The sequence below is a fragment of the Oryx dammah genome, unplaced genomic scaffold, assembly GCF_014754425.2.
Source record: "Oryx dammah isolate SB20612 unplaced genomic scaffold, SCBI_Odam_1.1 HiC_scaffold_9, whole genome shotgun sequence".
Classification (NCBI taxonomy): domain Eukaryota; kingdom Metazoa; phylum Chordata; class Mammalia; order Artiodactyla; family Bovidae; genus Oryx; species Oryx dammah.
In genome coordinates, this window is record NW_024070193.1 from 27,668,184 (window position 1) to 27,692,718 (window position 24,535).

General features: G+C 42.2%; 1 protein-coding gene across 2 annotated transcripts in view; it reads right to left on the reverse strand.

The window, feature by feature from the left end:
• The window catches only part of TAFA4 (TAFA chemokine like family member 4), a 179,521-nt gene that overhangs the window by 111,205 nt on the left and 43,781 nt on the right, over nt 1-24,535 (reverse strand). For both annotated transcript variants that reach the window (XM_040247221.1, XM_040247220.1), the window contains exons 2-3: nt 22,100-22,235; nt 16,788-16,903 (exon numbers count right to left, since the gene is read on the reverse strand). In XM_040247221.1, the coding sequence (XP_040103155.1) occupies nt 16,788-16,903; nt 22,100-22,113 (130 nt within the window). In that variant the 5' untranslated portion in view covers nt 22,114-22,235. The remainder of the gene's footprint in view (nt 1-16,787; nt 16,904-22,099; nt 22,236-24,535) is intronic.

Sequence of the window (24,535 nt, forward strand, 5' to 3'; positions counted from 1 at the left end):
CAGATGGTGACTGCAGCTATGAAATTAAAAGATGCTTGCTCCTTGGAAGAAAAGTTTTGGCCAACCTAGACAGCATATTAAAAAGCAGAGACATTACTTTGCCAAAAAAGGTCTATCTAGACAAAGCTATGGTTTTTTTCAGTGGTCGTGTACGGATATGAGAGCTGGACTATAAAGAAAGCTGAGCACCAAAGAACTGATGCTTTTGAACTGTGGTGTTGGAGAAGACTCTTGAGAGTCCCTTGGACTGCAAGGAGAGGCAACCAGTCCATCCCAAGGGAAATCAGTCCTGAATATTCATTGGAAGGACTGTAGTTGAAGCTGAAACTCCAATACTTTGGCCACCTGATGCGAAGAACTGACTCATTTGAAAAGACTCTACTGCTGGGAAAGGTTGAAGGTGAGAGGAGAAGGGGACAACAGAGGATGAGATGGCTGGATGGACAGAGGAGACTGGTGGGCTAGAGTTCATGGGGTCTCAAAGAGTCACAACTTAGCGACAACAACAACTATTTATGTAGAACGCTTGAATCCTGTGATTGCAAAAAAACTTTAAGTTCTCAAGTACTTATGTAGCACTTAGGTCCCTGACCCCAAATTTTAATCATATATACTAATCAATGGGCTAAGACCCTGAAACTCATCAAGCGAGGCACAGATATTATTGTCTACAATCTTTGCCTTCAAATTCCTTCCTTTCAAAGAATATATCTCACACACAGCTTCAGGGACTGCAAAGGAGAGTGGCTGCTGTGGCCAGCCCATCTGTTAGTATTTTGTCATATTATGTATGCACCCTCTTCCCTGGCTACCCAGTAATTCCTCCCACCCATCTATATATCCCCAAAATTCCAGAACAGCTCCAGACAGGGACATTCACATGGATTATCACCAGTGCACTTTCATTGTTGTTTGTTTCTGTTTGGGGATGGTGGAGAGCAAGAACAATCTGTCTGACTAAGTGAATGAAGAATTCACCTGTGATGGGCATTCACGATGAAATATTCCACAGCACTTGGAATCTTAGTTTATTCTTCATTCACTCTCAGGAAATAACTTGTGAAAAATCTCTCCCACTTGTATCCCAGAAAGCTAGGATGACAGGCCTTGTGAAATTTTACTTTCGGATAGAAAGTATCCTGTTGCATTCAATATTCACTGACGCTGTTAATTTTTAAATCAGTGTCAGATACCTTGTGAAACAAAAGTAAGACCCCTGTGCCTACCCTGCTGGAACTCTTGCCTAGAAAGGGAGACACGCACAAATCACGCTCATACACAACAATAAAGGCCACAAAGTCATGTATACCTGTGCAGGGCACGTGCTGGAACTCACCAAGGAGGAGAGGGCACAGACTCAGAGAGGACCCCACAGCCCTGGAGGTGTTCCAGCACTCACTTCCTCCTCTCTCCACTAAGAGAAAGGGACAGGAAAGGAGTAAAGGGACAAAGGGTTAAATACTTCATCCCACTAGGGCACTATAAGTTATAAAAAAAAAGGTATGGGAGATAACATTAACATGTTAATGGTTAATAAGTTAATGATTACTCAAGGAAGCACATTTGCTTAACCACAAAACCAGGCAGGCTTGCTGAGCAACAAAATTCATAAGCAGAAGTATGAGACATGCCCCTAAACAATAAACCAATGGTAGCATGAGACCCATATCCTGCCCAGTGAGCTCAGTAAGTTAATGATTCCTAGGACATGCTTTCTGCACATGAGAAGGAATGATTTCTGGAAAGGCGACATTTCAAAGTGAAATACCCTCACTGAACAGAGAGACCTGAATTAAGTTTTCCATAGTGTCATGACAGTCCTGGCTAGACCATATAAGGACAAGAAAACTCTCCTGCCCAAACCAGTCAAAGAACTGATGATAGAAGTGTGACATCCATTCTGGGAGGGAGGTGGGAGGGGGGTTCAGGATTGGGAACACGTGTACACCTGTGGTGGATTCATGTTGATGTATGGCAAAACCAATATAATATTGTAAAGTAAAAAAATAATAATAATAAATAATAAAATTAAAAAATAAAAGAATGAGGAAGAAGGCAGTCTTTCCCTCCTCCCCACTTTTCCCTTGATTATAAAACTGTAGCCCACTAAGCTCATGAGGCATGGCACTTTCTCACCTGCCTGGCTTGTAAGCTTCCCAAGCATCCTATTCTAATAAATCACTTCTTATCTATCACTTTGTCTCTTTCTGTGCTGAGACATAAAGGATGGGAGATTTTCGGAGCCCATTGAAATGCCACCAAATGGTTTGGAAAAGGGTCACGAGGACTCATCAGCAAACTAAGCCATCTATGACCTGTCATCTGATCTCTCCCACCTGCTAGCAATGCAGACCGAGATGACAGATGTCAGGAATGGAGATTCAATACTGGACACCTGATGTGGGGATGTGGGGAGGAGACTGGTACGATGACAACTGTACTGATGCTCCCCCAGAACTAGTCACACATAAGCTCCATGTCCCAACTCTGCCAGATGGTGCAACTGATTTCACTTCTGCCTGCTGCTGTTCCCTCCCCCCGCTGGCCCGAGGGGAAGCTCACCTCTCTGGACACCCGACATCATGATAGAGCAGCTTCCCATGTGACCAGCGAGTCACTTCCCTGCAGGGGAAAGAGTTCTCTGAGGAGGCTGCGAGACGCCTGTGCTCCCTGCCACTCTTACCCACTTAGCAGACTTGTGAAGGGCAGGGAGGCATCTCAGCTGAAACCCACTAGCCACAAATGATGAACTGTAGTTCCTCACAGTCTCATGACACCTCCAAATTTGAAAAATCCTTAGCAGAAGATCATTTAGACACAGGTTTCCCAGCTAAAATGAGTAAGACTATTTTGAAAAGTGAAAGTCGCTCAGTCATATCCAAGTCTTGGCAACCCCAAGGACTATACAGTCCATGGGATTCTCCAGGCCAGAATACTGGAGTGGGTAGCCTTTCCCTTCTTTGGGGGATCTACACAACCGAGGGATCGAACCCAGGTCTCCCACATTGCAGGAGGATTCTTTACTAGCTGAGCCACTACATCCTACTAGTAAGAATAAAGTTTACAGTGTATTTCCAATCAGACAGTGGTTGCACTGCTGATAAGTCTTTGATTATGAAAATGTAGACCTGACATAGCATTAATAGGAAGTCAAAGCCCTTTTAAGACAATTTCTATTTTTTTCATTAGATGCCATCAATGCACGCTTGAAAAGTGAGCTGCACACAGTTGAGGGACATCTATTCCACCTAGTCAGTTACTGGTACGAGGATGAACATAAAGACCCATAAGAATCCAACCCACCTCTAGTGAACAGAGCTACACACTGTGAACAGCAAAGATCATCTAACTTCTGTGTTTAACAGCTGCAGAAACTGAGGCCAAGAGATTAAACTTGTCACGGTCTATACGCCGGTTACTGCCCAAGTCTGGAAGAAGAGCTGGTCTCCTGGCTTCCAGGATGGCAGTCCTCTTACTGTTAACAGCTTCACAAATGTGCTCTGTTTAAAATATCCTTATCTGTAGAGCTGTACTGTTTACCTTATTGGACATCATTATTTTAACTCACTAATTCAGACTAACTACTGTGGGACTATCAGTCTGGCTTACTAAAATGCCTAAGTCTTTTGAAAATAAACCTGTGATTTTATTATTTTCAAGTACTCTTGGCAACTTCACCTAGGTAACAGGAGGAGAATTTATAATGAGCGGTATTTTCTTACCTACTCAAAATGCACTCAAGTACATCATCTACAGAAATTAACTCAAAATGAATCACAGACCTAAACATCAAGACTAAAATTAAACCATTTCATAGAAAGCAAGCTTTGTGACCTTGAGTTAGAAGCAAAAGATATCAAAAGCATGGTAGCTAAAAGAACAAACTGGTAAATGCAATCTCATCAAAACAAAAAACTGCTTTTCAAAAGGCACTGTTAAGAGAATGAACAGACTGGGAGGAAATATTTGCAATTCACTTATCTGATGAAGGAATTGTATTGAGAATATGTAAAGAGCTCTCAAAATTCAATATTAAGAAAATAACCCAACTTTCTAAAACATGGGCAAATGATTTGAATAGACACTTCACAGATATAGAGAAAAGCAAACAAAAAGATGCACAACGTCACCGGTCATAAGGGAAATGCAAATTAAAACCATCATGTGATATCACTACTCACCTAGTAAATGGGCTAAAGTTAAAAATACAGACCATGCCAAGTGCTGACAAGAGTGTGAAGGAACTAAGACTCTCTTACTCTGCTGGGGGGAGTGTGAGCTGGTACAACCACACCAGAGAACAGTTTGACAGTTTCTTGAAAAGTCAATCATACATCTCCCATATGAACCAGCCATTCTGTTCCCTAGGAACTTCCTTAGGAGAAATGCAAGCATATGTTCATGTAAGCACTTGTAAGAAATGTTCCTAACACCAAACACCCTCAAATGTCCACCAACACGTGAATGGATAAACAGTGTGTGACAGAGGATGGGCTACTATTCAGCAATAAAATGAGCTTCTTCGAGAACAAATGTATGGACACTAAGGGGGGAAACAGGGATGCGATGAATTGCGAGATTAGGATTGACATAAATCCGCTACTATGTATAAAATAGATAACTAACAAGAACCTTCTGTATAGCTCAGGGAACTCTACTCAGCTCTACAGTGGGCTTCCCTGGTGGCTCAGTGGTAAAGAATCCACCTGCCAATGCAGGAGACACAGCTTCGATCCCCCATCCTACGTGCCATGAAGCAGCTAAGCCCATGTGCCATAACTATTGAGCCTCTGCTCTAGAGCCCAGGAGCCACAGCTACTGAAGGCCGTGTGCCCTACAGCCCTTGCTCCCTAACAAGAGAAGCCACCACAGAGAGAAGCCCTGCACTGCAACTAGAGAAAAGACCCCACTCGCTGCAACTAGACAAAAGCCCGCGCAGCAAGACCCAGCACAGCCAAAGCAAATAAATAAAACTATTTTTTTAATGCTCTGTAGTGACCTAAATGGAAAGGAAATCCAAAATAGAGGGTGTGTGTGTATATATATATACATATATATATATAGGTGATTCACTTTGCTGTACAGCAGGAAGAAACCCAGTATTGTAAAGCAACTATACTCTAATAAAAATGAAGAAAAGAACTGAGCTACTGATCCATATGACACCCCAGATGAACCATACAGCAACTATGAAAAAGAAATCAAGCAAAAAAAGAACAGATCCTGTATGGTTTTACTTAAACATGATTTCAGAAAATGGAAACTCATCTATAATGGCAAAAAAGATCAGTGGTTGCCTGGCAATGGTACAGGTGGGGGCAAGAGGGATTGATTACAAAGGGGCATAAGAAAACTTTCAGGGGTAATGGGTATATTCATTATTTTGATCATCGAGATTGTTTTCATGGGGGTGTGTGTGGATGTCTGTGTATAATTACACCTATGCATTATGTATGCTAAAAGTTACCAAATTGCACACTTACACAAAGTTTACTGCATTCGATTACATCTCAGTAAAGCTGTTTAAAATTTTTTTTAAATACATTTAAGTTCCCACTGTAATACCCAAATCTGCACTATTTAATTTAAACCTCATGAAAAAACTTTGAGATAGAGGGTGCAGTCCCATTGCCAGAGAGACTGAATAACTGTTTTTTAATAACTCACACAGCTAGGGCTTCACAGAGCCAAAGCACAAGCATTTTGATTTCCTGTTAAATAAATGCTTTCAAAGCACTTGCTATTTTTTAAAGGTAACTTCAACAGCTCCCACTGTTTACACTATTTATTTGCTTAGCAAATCTCCTTTCATAGACAGAGCATGGGTAAATGTCAACCCCATCATTTCAGGATCATCACAAATTCTAAAATTAATAGGGTTCAATTTAAGGTTTCAGTGACTTAGAGAAACAATCCAGGTTCTGACGTGTCACACAGCCAAGAGTCACCAAGTCAGGCTCATTGGAAACAAACTCAAAATCAGCACAACATACAGTAGAAGAGACAGGCTCCCACCTGGAGAAATCAAACACCATAATTTTTCTTCTGGAGAATAAACACACACACACAGACCTGGCAACTAAAACGCTGAGCTAGCCATTGTGTGGATGTTTCAAATTTCTAGATAACCACTAACTAGAAAAATATTCAGCGTTACTTGCCACTATCTTGCTTCATATACAGTCAATATTTCCTATTTCAATAGCTAAAACACATAGACTATCTCCAAATAGAAGTCACTGATCTCCACTGGTTGGCACTTTGGAAATCAGCTAGATGACTACAGGACATCTGGGGAAGGTCAGGTAGAGAAAACAGCAATAAGTTCATGCCTATATCTCAAATCCAACCAGGCCTTTCAGTGGTTCTCTTGAAAGAAATGACTTCCTGGACCACCATGCCTTGCAAATGCTTTCCCAACAGCAAAGCTTAGAATTATGTTTGGCTTGAGGGCAGAAGACACACACCTTTAACTTTGTGCCAAGTCCAAACTGTTCACGTTCCCCTGCCATACACATGCCTGGATTGCTGGTATTTACTTCTAGCCTTTTAACGAGTAGTTATGCAAGAGTCAGTAACAAACTATAGAAAGAAGGCCCACTGGTAGAGTCATTCTTCCATTTTATTTCATGCCCGTATTACTTTTCCCTGAAACAAAGTTATCTACTCTTTCCCTTTCTGAATCCCTCTCTACCTGTTCCACAACACATTGTGAGTATGCTCAGTCGTGGTCCACTATTTGTGACCTCATGGAGTATATCTCTGTGGGATTTTCCAGGCCAGAATACTGGGGTGGGGTGCCATTTCCTGCTCCAAGGGATCTTCCTGACTCAGGGATTGAACCCATGTCTCCTGCATTGCAGGCAGATTCTTAAGCACTGAGCCACCCGGTCAGGCCCTCCCAGCCCAGTTTAAATTGACTGTAGTTTTTATCTGATTTCAGGCATTCCCCAAGACATATGCACTGACAGCCCACGGCAGAAGGAGTGGGGAAGTTTTAAACTATTGTACACCCTCTCTTCTCAGAGTGAATGAAAGTTTTAATAGATTTCTGAACATCCTTTCAACAATATGACTATCACCATATGGGCCACGTTATTTCCAGCATTCAAGTTACACCTAGAAAAACATAAAACCTCATTTTTCTTCCCATGCCATTTCTACCCTCCTGATTCTTCTTACCAAATGATTTTGTTTTCCTTATACAAAAGATTCTGGTTTCCTTGGATAAAGCCAACACACAGATGAGATCTCGGGCTTTTTAAACCCCAAAGTGTAGGCTTTGTTTAGGTAAGTTCAAAGGTATGACTTGAAGAAAGAAAAAGCAGCTTTCTTCTCAAGGGTAAAGAGAATCTTTTGCCTAACTACCCAGAGAACTCTTCAAAGGCCTTGGGTTGCCTCTTCTGCCTCAAAGGCACAAAAATGCATCAGAAAAAAAAAAAAGAAAAAAAAAAGGCCTGCTCTGTCACCTTCAGGGGCTCACAAGCTTATTTAAGGACCTGAAATTCTTTACTCCCCTCTCTGTGAAACACTCCTTCCTCCCCACAAAAAACAATGTGAAGCATGCTCATTTGCCAGATATTTCGCCAAGCTGACCTTGTCTGTGGCACTGGGACTTGAACTTGCAGCTGAGATGAGAAGCCAAATGTTAACACCTCATATAATTGGTTCCTTTTTCTTATGAACACTGAGATTAAGATGAGCCCATCAAATGGCACTGGACAAAAATAATGAAGGGTCCAAGGGAAGTCAGTGGAATCCCTCACTCTACGAGCTCTTAGCATCCAGAAACAGTCATGCCAGCACAAAATGACCAAATATCCTCACAGTCCTTCCAAAGAAGTGGAGATGGGGGTCATCACTACAGGGAGCAAACAGACCTCTCTTCAAGCCTGATCGTGTGTAGTGAGCCTGAAATGGAGACTCATCACCACTGGGATGAAACTGTAGCATGACAAGAGCTTGAGCCAAACTTCTGATTTTTTTCCTTCTGAATGAGTGGTTCTGATACTCACCAGGAAACTATTAAATAACATAACTGCCTGGGCTGCACCGTGCACGATTCAGATATGGCTGTGGTGGAGCCTCTCTGTTTTTTCATGTAAAAGCTCCCCAGAGAAATCAAGTAACCACCATCACATGGAAACCCCCTTTACTACCAAAACGTGGGCTTTGGGGCCATTCCAGAGCCTTTTTCTGGTTTATAAAATAGAGGATATTCCTGTGGAGTTGCCTACATAGAAATATACCCATACAGTTAAAGAAGTAACCATTCACTGGGGGCAGGGCAGGAAGATGAAAACAGTTACAGAAGAAACCATATTAAATTTATATTGTTGGACTTCACTCCAGTGGATAAATACCCATTAATGGTCAAAATTAACTTCCAGGGACTAACTTTAAGACTTAATGGTTGAAGCCATCACACACACACACACACAGATATACACATACTATCCTGCCATTTTTCTTTTCCTAAAAAAAAAACAACACTCTTGCAAGGAATGATCATATAGGCAGTTCATCAGGAAATGCAGCCATCTTTTCCACACTTTATGAAGGCTACACACCCCACTTACCTGGTACTTAACCTAAATTTAGAAGCAGTCATTCAAGAAAAAAATAAAGAACTAAAACTAAAAACTTAAAAAGAAATTCAGTGAACAAAAGGGAGATAAAACACTGTGCGCTAGGATTGACCCATGAAAATACAAATAACTCATAATTCTAATCTTTCAGAAAGTAATGCTAAGACTCAATTCATCCCCCTGCACTAAGCAGATTATACTGGCCTCTGGCTGCGTGTAGCTACTGACTGCTCAGAATGTGGCTCGGGCCACAGGTTGAAATAATCATATTTCAATGTATTAGATTAAATAAAATATATTACTGCTTCACGTGTTTCTTTTTACTTTTTAAATGTGGTTATATAGAACATTTAAAATTACATACATGGCTCTCCTATTTCTGCTAGACAACATCTGCATCAGGCTAGAATACTGCTTCTTCCTGTTTAGCTCTTCTAAGCCCTGCCTGCCCCCTCGTGTCAGAACTCTGGCAATGCAGACTAATTATTTTTCAAAACCATCTGTATTATCTTTGAAAGAAATGTCTTACAGTAAATGAGGGCTAAAGTAGTCATTCCAATCAAAATCATTAGCAGGGTTCCTATAAAATTTCAGCTGTTTTAGGGAACAGAAACATGAGCCCAAATTTAGGTGCAGTTACTTTTCAAACAATTTAACCAAAGCTGAAAACAACACAAGGCACCCAAGTCCAACATTCATATTCTGCGATCATCCTGTATCACAGAGAAAACAGAAAATCTAAACTTCCATAAATGTAAACATCACAGAACCTCTATAAAATGGAATGCCCTCATAAGGAGAAGGCAGTTTTCCATAAAGATGACCAACATTATTGAACATTCACAGCACAAACACAATTCTTAGCACTTTCCAGATAGGAACTGACTCCTCTTTACAACTCCTTAAGGATGACTTTTACTGTTTATTATCTCCACTTTCCAGAAGAGACTGAGTCCCAAAGAGATTTTGTAACCAGCTCAAATATGAAAGGAGAGCAGTAGCTAACCTGAACCCTGCTACCTGCTGTGCAGTAAGAAACCCCTGGCCTCTGGCCAAGGATCCCTCGTCTTCCACCACATCCAGGAAACCGACAGGCTGCCCTGTGACCTCTCAAGGAAGGTTAAGCCTCAGACTCATGACAATTCTTGACACAGCTCCCCATCAGTGAGGTACCTCCCTCTACAGAAGACCTGGCTGAAGGCTAGAAGGTAAAAGGACTCTCAGCACGCCCTGGGGTTGCTCTGTCCCCAACGTGGTGAAATCCCACTTGTTAGAAATTCCTTTCCTCTTTTCTTAAGGTTGAGTGAAACACCAGTCTTCATAAAGACATTCTCTTCATTACAGTCAGCTCTTTAGAACAATGAAAAACAAGGATTTTCTCTTGTACATGATAAAGCTTCAAACGTTATATCACTGATTATATCCCCCACCCATACGGAGCCCTCAATTATTCCTTGAAGGTTTCCAGACTCCTGCTCATTCTAAATGCCTCTAAACAGGAAGACAGCTACCATTTACTGAGTGTTTACTATGTACTAATCCTTTCACTTACTTTTTTATTGAGTAGGTCCAATAATCCCATAAGGTAGGCAAGTACATCATTCTATTTTTACAGATAATGAAGCAAGTTCAGAGAGGTTAAGTGACTTGGACAAGGTCACACAGCTGGGCAGTGGCAGAACCAGGATTATGCTTTATTGAAGATCAGCTTGTGCTCTGCTGCCTCATTCTCAGTTGTCCTCCCGTATCTCGGGGCCTTAACACCTGGGCACAATGTATTAAACAGGAGACTTTACACCAAAACAGAGTATATTGAACAGCAGCTAGGCACCATGGCATCTGCAGGAATTAAATGTGACCAAAGTCATTCATATCTAAAGCTGTCTGGAGAAATGAGACTGTTAAACCTGTAAAGCAGCAGCACCCAAGTTTCCAACTCTCTCAGCTATATGGGAAAAGTAGCTATGATTCTGTCTTCAAAGGGGAAATTTAGAGTGTCTAAATATTCATTCTTAGGCTCCTTCGTGAAGGACAGGGAAGACTGGCATGCTGCAGTCCATGGAGTCGCAAAGAGACAGACACGACTGAGCGACTGAACAGCAACAAAATATACCCAAGGATAAATCTCCAGGATGCAGGATGTTTTGTGTCCCAAACTCATCAGGTGAACCTCGAATGAAACTCACAAACATCCCCAAAGCGGTTAATTTCAAATGACTCTGAAGTCTGTGAAACTGTCAGTATCTTTCCACAGCATTACATGTGCTGCCCTCTTGTGGGGAAATGATGTCACGTACAGTGGCGGGGAAAGGTTGGGGGACAGGGAACAAAAGACAAACTGCTCCTTCAAGAAACAAGAGAGTTAACTCTGGCTTCCTTTTAGAAGAATGTAACCTACCAATTGGCCCCAGGCACCTTTTCTGTGGTTCGGGGCTACAGACGCCCACACGGTCTCCTCCGTTGTTAAGTCGTGTCTGCCTCTTAGCGACCCCAAGGTCTCCTACTCAATCACTGTGTCAGGTAGAAGTTTAAAAAACAACAAAGGTGGCCGTTTGTATTTTCTAATTCCTTAAAAATACTGCCTCTGTACTCTAGCAGAAGATGATCAATGCCTTAAAGAAAGATTCCCACTACCTGTTCTGGGAAAATTGGGCGCATTTTTGTTTTCTGACACTTGAACTAAAGTCAACTTTGGTCCACACCTAACACCCAATCTGATCAGCCCAAATCAGGGATGGGGTCCCACCTTCTTCCCCTCTGGCTCTGCCTTAGAGGGATGAGTGGAGATGGGATTGGAAAATATCTCCTTGTTTATACACAACCTTCAGCAAGTTGTTCTAATCTGAGCCATTAAAAGCATCCAATAAACTTCCAACTAGGGTTTCCTAGGGCCTCCGTTTCTTTAATTGGCCAGCACAAACCACAAAGCTCTTGGGACGGTGTCAGGAGTCCTTTTGGACACGGTACAGTCTTCTGCAGTTAACTCTCTGCAACTTGCTCCCACTCTCAGGCTGTTTCGGATACAACCAAAGACCTGACCAGAGTTTCTCGAGTCTGACCCTTGACTTTGTCATCAGGTGAGCACAGTTCTGGGAAGAAAATCCACGTGGCCGCTGCAAGGTCATTAGAGACATTTACAACACCTGCCTCCCATCGTCATTTCCCTCCCCGCCTCTCTCTCTCATATACACATAAACACACACAGCCAACTAGAATACACAGCCTCGCTAGAACCTGGGCAAAGAAAAAGCAGGAAGAAACAAGGAAATGATAGTCCAGATACTTTGTGTCTAGGGATATACCCCCGTGCCCCCTACAGAGGAAGCTCTCCACTGTACCACCAGGAAACCCCCTACACTATTGAAATTTTAATGCGGTTGTCAGAGGATGCAGGACACTCACCAAAAACCATCATCTCCTCTCGGACCTGGGTCCCAGCTAGGGTATGTTTCCCAGCAGCCCCTGCAGCAAGGTGTGGCCGTGGGCACTCAGCTGTATCCAATGGCAAGAGAGGACAGGTCAAGGGATACTGCCAGGTTCTAACCCAGTTCATCATCACCTCCCAGGTGTACCCTCCCCACCCATTCCCCTTCTAGCTGGCTGGAACGAAGAGGGCTCCAGAACAACCTTCGAGGACACAGGCTGAGAAGAGTATAGCTTCCATGCCCTGTGATTCCAAAAAGGCCACAGTAGAGGACAGCCAGTTGACATGTTACCTACCCAGCATTCGTGAGCAAGAAATACAACTTCTTTTGTTTAAGCCATTTGGGCTATGTGTAACAGGAATTAGCCCACTCTCACTAAATCATTTGCTGTGTGTGTGCTCAGAAATTTAGTCGTGTCCAACTCTTTGCAACCCGATGGAATGTATCCTGACAGGGTCCTCTGTCTGTGGGATTCTCCAGGTAAGAATACTGGAGTGGGTTGCCATGCCTTCCTCCAAGGGATCTTCCTGACGCCAGCAATCGAACCTGTGTCTTCTGCATCTCCCGCACTGGCAGGGGGATTCTTTTACCAACAATGCCACCTGGGAAGCCCCACTAATACATTTATGTGCACTTTAATTCAACAATTCCACTACTAGAGACTCATCTGAAGTCAGGACATATATTTGGAAAATACAACAGACAACAAGGTAAATGTCCACCAAAACTGGGAGTGATCAAATAAATGAGAGCACATCTGTACAACAGAGAGTGATATAAATCTGCATGCACTCAAACGAAGACTCTTTAAACTCTATTGTTAAATGGGAAAAAAAAATCAAGGTACAAAACAAAGTATAGAGTGAGATATCTGTGCATACACACGTACTAGTATACACATTCCTTTTTCCGGAAGGATAGGTGGGTACATACATAAAATCTGTAAAATAATATAGAAAATATAAATGACTATATAAAACACTATCTAGAAAGATACATGAAATTGTCAACTTGAGTGGGCCAGGGGACACCTAGATATCTGCCAAAACATGACCCCTGAATATGTCTGTGAAGGTGTTTCTGAAAGAGGTTAGCATTTGAACTGGGGGGCTGAGTGAAGCTGATGGCCCATTATGGGTGGGCCTCATCCAAGTGCTTGAGGACTTGAAAAGGAGAAAAAAGCAGAAGAAGGTGGAATTTGTTCCTTCCCTGACTGCTGGGCTGGGGCACTGACTGTCTCCTGCCCTCTGTGCTCCTGGACCACAGGCCTTTGGAAGGCTGGAATGTACACTATGCATATGGAGGGTTTCCCTGGTGATTCGGTGGTAAAAGAATCTGGCTGCCAAACAGGAGATGTGGGTTTGATCCCTGAGTGGGGAAGATCCCCTGGAGAATGAAATGGCAACCTACTCCAGAATTCCTGCCTGGGAAATCCCATGGGCAGAGGAGCCTGGCAGGCTGCAGTCAATAGACACAGCTGAGCAACTAACAACAACAATATGTGTGTGTATATATATCTTATTGGTTCTGTTTCTCCGGAGAAACCTAATAACCAACAAAAAGTTAACAGGATATCTTTTCACACCTGCCTGTTACTGTCTGGAATTTTTAGCACCAGCAGAAAATTACATAACTGATTCCATGGTGACAAACAGGCAAAATCAGTCTGTTCATAAATATTCATTTAGCACCCATTATCTTCCAGGTGTCAAGGACACAGCTTAAGAAACTCATGAGGGAATAAGACTTCACAGTAGGATTCAGGAGCCTTGAACTGTAGTTAAACAAAGGGTATGGGCAGATCACAGGGACTTTGCCAGTGTGCTTCTAGACCACCACAATAAAAAGAATACTGCGATAACTCAAGACACATGAGTTTTTTGGTTCTGCATATAAAAGTTATGTTACTATAGTCTAGTAAGTGTGCAAAAGCATTATGTCTAAAATAGAATTCACATCCCTTAATTTTAAAATACTTCATTGCTACAAACGCTAACCATTATTTGCTGCTGCTGCTGCTAAGTCGCTTCAGTCGTGTCTGACTCTGTGCGACCCCATAGACAGCAGCCCACCAGGCTCCCCCGTCCCTGGGATTCTCCAGGAAAGAACACTGGAGTGGGTTGCCATTTCCTTCTCCAATGCATGAAAGTGAAAAGTGAAAGTGAAGTCGCTCAGTCGTGTCTGACTAGTAGCGACCCCATGGACTGCAGCCTACCAGGCTCCTCTGTCCATGGGATTTTCCAGGCAAGAGTACTGGAGTGGGGTGCCATTGCCTTCTCCGAACCATTATCTGAGCCTTCATCAAGTCATAATCTTTTTGCAGAGGTCACATCAAAGATCATGGGTCAGACAGCATAACAAATAAATAATGGAAAAGCTTGAAATAGTGTAAGGATTACCAAACTATGACACAGACCCACAAAGAGAGCAAATGCAGTTGGGAAAAAATGGAGCCAATAGACCTACTGGATGAAGGGTTGCCACAAACATTTGATTTGTTAAAAAAAAAAAAAAAGCAGTAAAGTGCAAGCAAGAAGCCAAGAGCAAAAAACAAAGCACGTCTGTACTTCTGCAAAGATGGTTCTTCATATACAGCCTGCGGCCCCCAGGGAGAGAACAGAGCTCCCCGTGGGCAGGAGCCATCCTGACTGCTTTGATGGTTACTGAGATGAGGGTTGAATCGTATATATGGAATCTAGAAAGATGGCACTGATGAACCTAAGCAGGGCAGCCAAGGCAATACAGACATGGAGACATGCGGACACAGTGGGAGAAGGAGAAGGTGGATGAATTGAGAGTGTAGCATGGAAAGATACACATTACCATATGTAAAATAGATAGCCAGTGGTCATTTGTTGTATGACACAAGAAGCTCAACTCGATGCTTTGTGACAAGCTAGAGGGGTGGGATGGAGTGGAAGGTGGGAGGGAGGTTCAAGAAGGAAGGGACGCATGTATACCTATGGCTGATTCATGTTGATGTATGGTAGAAACCAATACAACATTGCAAAGCAATTATCCAATTAAAAATAAATTAATTAATTTAAAAAGATTAGGGATGACAGGTACTTAAATTCCAAAAACAAAATCAGGAAGAATCCCCCAGAAGTCAAAGAGAAACCAAAAACCAAGAATCCAAATAAAATCACTGAAAGAAATCCATGATGAAAATTTCATTTCTTGAGCAAAATTTTCGAAGGCTTTGCTCAGACTTCTTACCTTCCCTGTTACAGTTGAGTCTTGGCTTATAGGGAAAATACTGCATCTCTTGTATTCACGATTCTAATCTTAGATTTGATTCAGTGTTTTTTTGTTTTTGTTTTTTTTTTGCTCACGTATAACACACTTTATTACCGAACTGCACCTTCACTTTCACACAGATACCCTATGGTCTCACCTTTTCCAAATTTAAAAGGTTATGGTATGGAATGAGGATTGCCAACAAAGATGAAGAATTGAAGGGTCAGTCATGGCCCCTGTTTCCCTCAGGTTTAATCACTGTTGATCACAATTTCAAACCCAGTTTTGAGAAGTCTGGAATGTGCTGGTGCTAACCCGCCCCACTGAAATGTTCTGCTTCTGAACTACACTGACTCTCTACCTGCAACCCAAGAAAAGAGATGTGTATTAAACAGGTAAGACTGATGACTTCAAATACCCTATTCCTGAGAGTAAGCTCACCCAGAGATACACAGCACAATAACCAACTAGCCCTGGGCACTTTCACAGCAGTCAAATGGTATCGATTTTACACTGATTTATTAAAATTGCAATCATTATTTTCCTTGTCTTCTTGAAACTGTTGCTTAAGGAAAATTGAATTGTGAGAGAGTTTAAAAACTTCAGCCTAAAGTTAAGTCTTAGTCCTAAATTATCAGAATAACTAACAGGAAACCTTGACCTGCTGTATATCTGAGAATAAGGCTATGCGACCAGCACACTTTCTTAGACACAGACTTTACAATTCTGACACATACACGGCTTAGGGTTCAAGCTTCACTCTTTCACCAAAAACTCAGAGCATGCCTAGCACTGCCACACCTCCAATTACTGAAGCATAGACAGTAAATTAATTGTTTAGTAACAAGTTTGCTGACAAATATCAATTATTCAGGAAAACACAATTCACTGGGGAGTTTTCAAATCTGTATCACTTTAAATGTAGATGTTAAAGGGAAAGTTGAAGACAAATACACAATACACACCGAGATACTTAACTAATTACTTTGATCTGTCTTTAGAAATAAGCAAAGGACAGACATGGGTCTCACTACAAAGTATCAGAATGCTTCTCTAAGACTTCACACAGGTTCTATTTTAGGTCCTGGGCAAAAGTTACCACATTTTTTTTCCTTTCTTTCTTCTTTTTAAATCATTCACCATCTTTTCCTAAAAGAACCATATTATATGCAAGCTGCCTTCAGTGTTCATTCAAGTTTATCAATAAAGATGTTCTGCCTTCAAAGGAAGCTGGAATATATAAGCACAAAATGCTGCTGGGTTTCCAGGATTCTTGAGAAAAATCACTTCCAAAGAATGGAAGTGTACTCAGGAAAGGAAAACCTGGAGAAATCGTAAAAAGATATCTGGAACAAGTCTCTTTAAGCATCAAACCATCAAACTGCTTTACCCTGCTGTATTTCATGCTTCCTCTGATTATTTACACACCATCCAAGGCTCCTGTCAATTACCTGTGCCTAAAATGTGGGCTTTGACGTTTCAAAGGGTTTTATTAATTGATCTCAGTGGAGCATGACGAGTTTAAAGGGCTTACCTGTGTGTCCCCGGAGGTGCTGGCTGGAGGCGGACATGAGCTTACAGCACACCATCAACACGTAGGCCAGAAAGAGCCAGTTAGACAGCAAGACGGATCTGGCACAGGCTCTCATCCTGGAGGGAAAGCAGGATGCAGGTCAGTGATGGGTGGGTGGTGAGAGACCCTGCGCAAACACCGTCCTTAGATGGCGTGGAGAGCAGAGGAAGATGTTGGGCAATGCACCTCTACCCTACCTCACCAAAGAGACTAGAGGCCAAGTGAACCTTACATGCACTGTGCATTCACTTAGTTTTCAATACACACCTTTTATAATTAAAAGTTTTTCAAGTTAACTGCATGCCTCAGTGAGAAGTCTATTTATGAACCCCTAGAGCGTAGCCTGAGTAGCCCTGATAGAACATGGGGGCTATGTACTACTATATACTACTTTATAGCACAAAATTTAAAAAGCAACATACTTTAAGCAGGATTCAAATAAAAGATATGTGGTTTCTGCATGTGAAAGAAACCACAGAAATTCACACACAAGGCCTGAGAACTTTCCCCTGGTTTCTCTGACTGCATATTAGTGCCCTCTGGCCTAGAATACTGGCTGAATAGTGTATTAATCCAATCTCAGAGTTTGATGAGAACATGGGCAACTACAGATAAATATATAAACAACTTCATATAGATATCAATAGATAAATGGACAAAGATGAAATATTATTCAGCAATGAGAATGAAGGAAATCTTGCCATAAACAAAATTTTAGATGGACCTTGAGGGCATTGTTGCTAAGTGAAAAAAGTCAGATCAAGACAAATACTGCATAATCTCAATTTTATGTAGAATCTAAAAAAGACAAATTCTGATAAACAGATTAAGTAGCACAATGGTCACCAAGGGTTGAGGGTGAGGGGAATGGGGAGGTATTAGTCCATGGTCAAATCTCCCAGTGACATGATTAACAAGTTTGGGGACCTAATGTACAGCTAATCTACTGTCCCATATACTTGAACGTTCTAAGAGGGTAGATCTTAAATGTTCTCATCACAAGAAAGAAACAGTACCTATGCAACAGGAAGAAGGTGGTAGCTGATACTACGGTGGGAATCATTTTGCAGTTGATAAACATATTGGATCAACAATGCACACCTCAAACATATACAGTGTTATGAATCAATTACATCTCAATAAAAACTGGGAAAATATATTTCACTTCATACGAATGGACAGTATCCAAACAGTTGCTCAAAGACAATTCAGTTTGCAAATGCAGCTATGTGGTCTATTCTAAAACACTTCCCTTTCCAAAAAAAAGTAAATAAAAAGAAAATAGCTAATATGCATTCTACTTCCTTCCCTAACTTTCTGCCTTTTTTGATCTCAGATAGCACTAGATTAACTTTAGTTTGCTCTTTTTTAATTAACTTTTTCAAGTGGAAGCCCAAGCTCTGGGCATTTGAAACTCCAGTAACACTGGGTTCTGCCTGGCTTCAAGGATAATAGATCCACCACAGAGAATCAGAGGAATTCCCTTTTCATATACAAGATGTATAAACACTCATGGGCAGATGATAAAGACATGGCCCGTAGATTCCTGTTTGAGTAACACTACAGGCAAAGCTTCTGAGGAAATCCATGACTGCCAACCCCACGGGGTCTCAACCAGAACCCTGACTCCGTGCTCAAGAGGAAGCACAGCCTTGGGGATCCGGTGGCCACACCACACTCCCAGGAGCACGCACTGGCCTCTCACAAAGTAGTCACATAGATCTTGTTGAAAGATCTTGTATTACCACTGATTTGAGACTCAGTATGACTCTGAAACAGCCGCAGTAACACAAGATTCTAAGATAATCTTTGAAGACCATGGTGGCAAAAGGGACTTGAGTCAAGTCCCTTTTGATGTCAAGCTTTGAAGCTTAACATCATTTTGCCCTTGGTCTTGGAAATTCCGAGTGCTTGAAACTGACAGAAACACTAGGTGCCTCTGCTTTGAAAAACCTGCGTGCACCTTACTTTTGCAAAGCATGTCCTCCACCTCTCCCACCTCAGCCTCCACGCATGGTGGGGAGAAACCTTGCTGCTACTGCTAAGTTGCTTCAATCGTGTCTGACTCTGTGCGACCCCATAGACAGCAGCCCCCTAGGCTCTTCTGTCTCTGGGATTCTCCAGGCAAGAATACTGGAGTGGGTTGCCATTTCCTTCTCCAGTCCATTGGTGTGAGTGGGCTGTTAAAAGTCTCCTATTATTATGGTGTTAACTGTCAACTTCTCCTTTTATGTCTGTATTTGTCTTATATATTGAGGTGCTCCTATGTTGTGTGCATAGGTATTTACAATTGTTATGTCTTCCTCTTGTATTGAAACCCTGGGATCAGCTCAAAAGGTGGCAAAGAATATGTGCGAATCTATGTGAGCTTGAGGTGCTAGTATGTAATTACATTTTCACTTCAGGAAATTGATTATTAATTTATTACTCAACAGGGAAAGCATGGAGGTTCCGAATTCTATATATGCTGAGTTTTTGAATGAGGTGCTCTGTCCCTCCTCCCCTATTTTAAAATTCCAGTTGTCAACTCCAATATCCATTATTGATCTAATTGTTACAAAGGCTTATCCCTCATACCCAAGGGTCAAATTTCAAATATCTCCCAATAAAAGTGTAGGCCGACTGGGCCCAAGGCACTGGAGAGCAACAGGGAAGCTAGAGTCCTTTCTAGGGGCAGCTGCTCCAAGGGAATGCCAGGAATGACTTTTCAAGAGAAGCTCCTTCCGACACACCATCTGCACACTTTGAGTCACCAAGGGGTTCCACTTGTTTTGTTTCAAAAACGGAGTCCAGATCAAACAAAACACATGTGCAGACTGGATTGGGTACCCTAACTTCTGGTTTGTAGCAATTAGTGGCCCAAAAAAGGAAAATTTTAAGGAATCAGATGAATGGAGTACTAGTTTTCTACTGCTGTGTAACAAAAGCTGCCAAATTGAACAGTTTAAAACAAGAGGTCCCAAAGGCCTCTTCACTCTTCTAATCCTCCACTTTTTCCTGCTTCATGGGTTGGCTCCTCTGCCTCTAACCACAGTGTTCCACCCGATTTAGAGTGTCCAAATTCAGATGAAGTCTATCAGATGAGCTATAATCTGTCCCATCTATAATTTACCAGAGAAGTTCAGTTTCTATGTGTTTATCAGTCACTGCAAGTCCTAAACCTGTCTGGATGGAGTTAACCAAACTGGGAGAGTATGTCTGAGATGATCTGAGTCCCAAACGCTGGGTACCCTAGGAAGTCAACTCTAAGATAGAAATTGATCATCAGCGGATGACTTAAGGAGTGCTCTAGGGAGTATCACCTGTGAAAGGGGAGGCACAAGAAGAAGGAAAGACAGAAAGAGGGAAAGGCCTCAGATAACCCTCTGGAAAGTTCCAAAGCTCAGATCAAACCAGTCAATCCTAAAGGAAATCAACCCTGAATATTCAATGGAAGGACTGATGCTGAAGCTCCAGAATACTCTGGCCACCTGATGTGAAGAACTGACTCACTGGAAAAGACCTTGATGCTGGGTGAGACTGAAGGCAGGAGGAGAAGGGGATGACAGAGGATGAGATGGTTTGATGGCATCACGGACTTAATGAACATGAGTTTGAGCAAACTCCCGGAAATGGTGAAGGTCAGGGAAGCCTGGCATGCTGCAGTCCATGAGGTTGCAAAGAGTCAGACACGAGTGAGTGACTGAACAAACTACACAGCTGCGATGCCCCTTCTCCATGGTCCCAAACTGTGGTGAGGAGTCAGGCCTTTACACCTGAACATCAGGAAAAATCTTTCATCTCAGGCAAGGAGGCTCTTTGGATTGCGGACAGTTCAAAGCTGCTGTAGGCCATCTTCTGCAATGCTTCGACAGTTGAGGGCATGAATCCTTCATTCCTGAAGGGGATGCTAGATAGGGCAGCACGCTCATTAAAATGTGATGGGAAGAGACTGCAAATATAAACCCTAGTCCAGCCTGGGCCTACTCTGCCCTCAGCACCATTCTTTCCACTTCCACTGGGTGACACCTCTATACTGCATTCCCCAGGCTCCTGAATGATCTGGCTCCTACCTGGCTTTCACCAATAGGAGACATTGGTTAGAGCCTGCAGAGTGGAAGGCAAAGGCCATGGTATTTTCCCCCACCTTCTCTGTCTTGGCAGGGTCAACAGAGTAGCCATTTCTCCTCCATGGTGTCAATTTCCCCCAGAAGGGCCCACTATGGCTCCAGCTCCCACAGAAGGCCCTTCCCCACCTAGGCCACTGGCCAGCAGGACTGCCTTCCTCTGTCCCACCCGCCTCAGGATGGCAGGAGCTGTTGCTCATCTGATGGCAGGAGCTGTTGCCTGCTGTTGCTCATCTATGGGCTGCCCTTGTGTCTTCTGCTTGACCGCTCTGACTCTCCCATCACACATGTAATCAGTTTCCTGAATTCAGTTCCCTGTCCTTCTGCTCCAGGATGGCTTCTGTTCTCCTGGTTGGATTCCAACAAGAAACCCCAAATCAAAAGTCTCATGGGCCCCTGTTTGAAATCTTGGGAGATCATCCCTGATCGGGCTTCTTCTTCATGGAAAATTCTATGTATCAGGGTCTGGGGTGAGTTTGAGAACAAGTATTGCCTAGAACAAGTATTTACTTAACAACAGCTATGATTCCCTGGAGAAATGCCTATGGCTAGGTGGGCAGCTATTTAGCAATGAGTTTTCATTTCATTCAATAATCCAGAGCCCCAGTAAAAAGATATCTCACCTACTACACTTACTGTGCTGACTAAGACAGTAAAGAATCTGCCTGCAATGCAGGAGACCCAGATTTGACCCCTGGGTTGGGAAGATCCCCTTGAGAAGGGCATGGCAACCTATTCCAGCATTTTCTTGCCTAGAGAATTCTACAGAGGAGCCTGGTGGGCTACAGTCCATGGGGTCACAAAGAATAGGACACAAATGAGTGACTAACACTTTCACTTTTCACCTTCATACCTACTGTGATGCTTCAATTTCTCCTACATTGAGCATTTTTGCCCAAATGTAAAACAAAATTAGTTTAGCTTAAACATATCACCTTTGGCCCTGTTGAATAGCCGAAGTACTGCTTTATCAACTGAAATAATTTCTAAGATCAGAGTTAATTTTTTTTAAATTACCCTTATTTTTAAAAATTCTCCATATTTCCAAAAATTCAACATAAAATAAAGCTTTTATAAAGGGTCATCAGTTCTAAGATATTCTATCGGCCTAAATTCTTTATGCTTCATAAAGATACCATCTCTAGGTATGTGCTAAAATCATTTTACCTTGGAGACTTCATAAAATTTGGTTCCAGTCAAACACAGTTATTCCAGGATAGATTTCAGAGTGGCTCCAAGTTCCCATTGGTAGCAAGGACCAACCATTTCGACAGTTCCAAAAAATTATCTTAACTTCATAGACCTATTTAAAATACAAAAAGACAGGAAGCCATTAGCATTTTAATGTTGACATGATACAGGTTTTCAGAAGCAAAATTTTTTTATTTTACAACAACTGTGTTTTCAGGCAAGTGGTAGACAGTCAAACACATACACATTTGTAAAGGGTCCTAATAGATGGGGATGGAGGGAGGGTGGGAAATACAGAATTCTGCACTTATTAATTAGCCACACAGTAGTTAACAGAATACAATCTTAAAGCAGAAGTTCCCTCTGCAGCAAAGGCATGACCAAGTTGACAGAGGGTACCAAACCATGCATGATGCAAAACTGCACTCTCTCATCAACCATGGGATGAAAATGAAATTGGAGATAATCCAATCCCAAGAGTTCCACAACCTGCCCAAGTTCACAGAGCAGTGGAAAAGCCAGCATGCAGACCTAAAGTTTCAATGTTCTGTGACATAAACTTGATGATGATAAACAATTTGCAAGGCACACCACTATGTACAGAATAGATAACCAAGAAGAACCTAGTGTATAGCACAGGGAAGTAGACCCAATATATAATAATCTATAAGGGGGGGAACACATGTACACCCATGGCTGATTCATGTTGATCTACAGCAAAAACAACCACAATATTGTAAAGTAATTATCCTTCAATTAAAATAAGTAAATTGCTTTTTAATGAATAGGCTTTATATATACAGGCTTCCCTAGTAGCTCAGATGGTAAAGAATCCACCTATAATGCAGGAGACCTGGGTTTGATCCCCAGGTTGAGAAGATCCCCTGGAGAAAGGAATGGCTTCCTACGCCAGTATTCTTGCCTGGATAATTCCACAGATAGAGAAGCCAAGTGGGCTACAGTCCATGGGGTCACAGAGACAGACACAACTGAGCAACTTTCATTCATTCACTAATACAGATATAAGACAATTTGCAAGGATGCTTTTTGAAAAATGCTGATGGGACACAGAAGGCAAAAATTTTTCCAACATAAAACACACAAAAATACAAAAAAAAAACAAAACACTTTTTAACACCATAACTGAGATTCAACATGCTCCTTTAATGCACACACCTAAAAAGACATTTCTACTTAATGAAAACATTTTTCAAGAAGGATTCAGATAACTCCAAACCAAAAGACATTTCAAAAAAAAAAGGAACATGAAACTACCCATTTTTAACGTCACTAAGTTAAGTACATCCCTCCAAGGGATGGAGATCAAAGAGAAATAATGACAGGCAACAGTAAATATTTAAGCTGCAAATGTGACATACAAATGATCCTTGTGGGCGTCCCAGGTGGTTCAGTGATAAAACATCTGCCAATGCAGGAGACACGTGTTCAATCCTAGGTCAAGGAGGATTCCCACGTTTAGTTGCCATGGAGGAGCTAAACCCATGTGCCACAACTATTGAGCCTGTGTTCTGGAGTCCAAGCACTAGTGAAGTCAGCGCTTCCTAGAGCCTGTGCTCCCCAACAAGAGAAGCCACTGCAATGAGAAGCTTGTGCATCACCACTAACGTGTAGTAGCCCCAACTAGCTGCAACTAGAGAAAAGCCCGCGAAGCCCGCGAAGCAATGAAGACCTGCTGCTGCTGCTAAGTCGCTTTAGTTGTGCCTGACTCTGTGTGACCCCACAGACTGCAGCCTACCAGGCTCCTCCGTCCATGGGATTTTCCAGGCAAGAGTCCTGGAGAGGGTTGCCATTGCCTTCTCCGAAGACCTAGCATAGCCAAAAATAAATAAAATTATTTTTATGAAAGATCCTTGCTCCACAGTCTAATCATTATCGAATCCTGTTGAATCCACTGCAAATGCACCACAAAATACAACTGATAGTTTTCTCTTCTTTGGGTGCCCTGGAGGTAATTACAGATGTTTGTCTAGAGGCCTCTTTAGGTGACAGGCTTGAGATCCATCCTTTTGGGGCCACAGGAGACACAGAGGAGGCCGTGAGTGATTAGCTCTATGAGAGAGAAGCAGCTTTGAGTAACTGTATAAGTGTAAGATACTTGGAAAAGAAATCGCTGGATAATGTTCGTCTCCCAGATCCTCCAACTTTATTAAGTATGTTTGTCCTGATATCCACCCAAGGGCACTACATGACCTTCTGTTATCGGAAAGAAATACACAGTATAATTTACCAGAACCCATCCTAATGAACTCCCCACATACTGGAAACCAAAATGACCTTTCCTAGCTAATATTTATCTTGTTTTCTTCACATAAAGGGAACCACTGGGGATTCTCTTTTCAATTCGTTAAAATTTTAAAAAAAGGATCCATCAGGGAAAACAAATGTGATCCA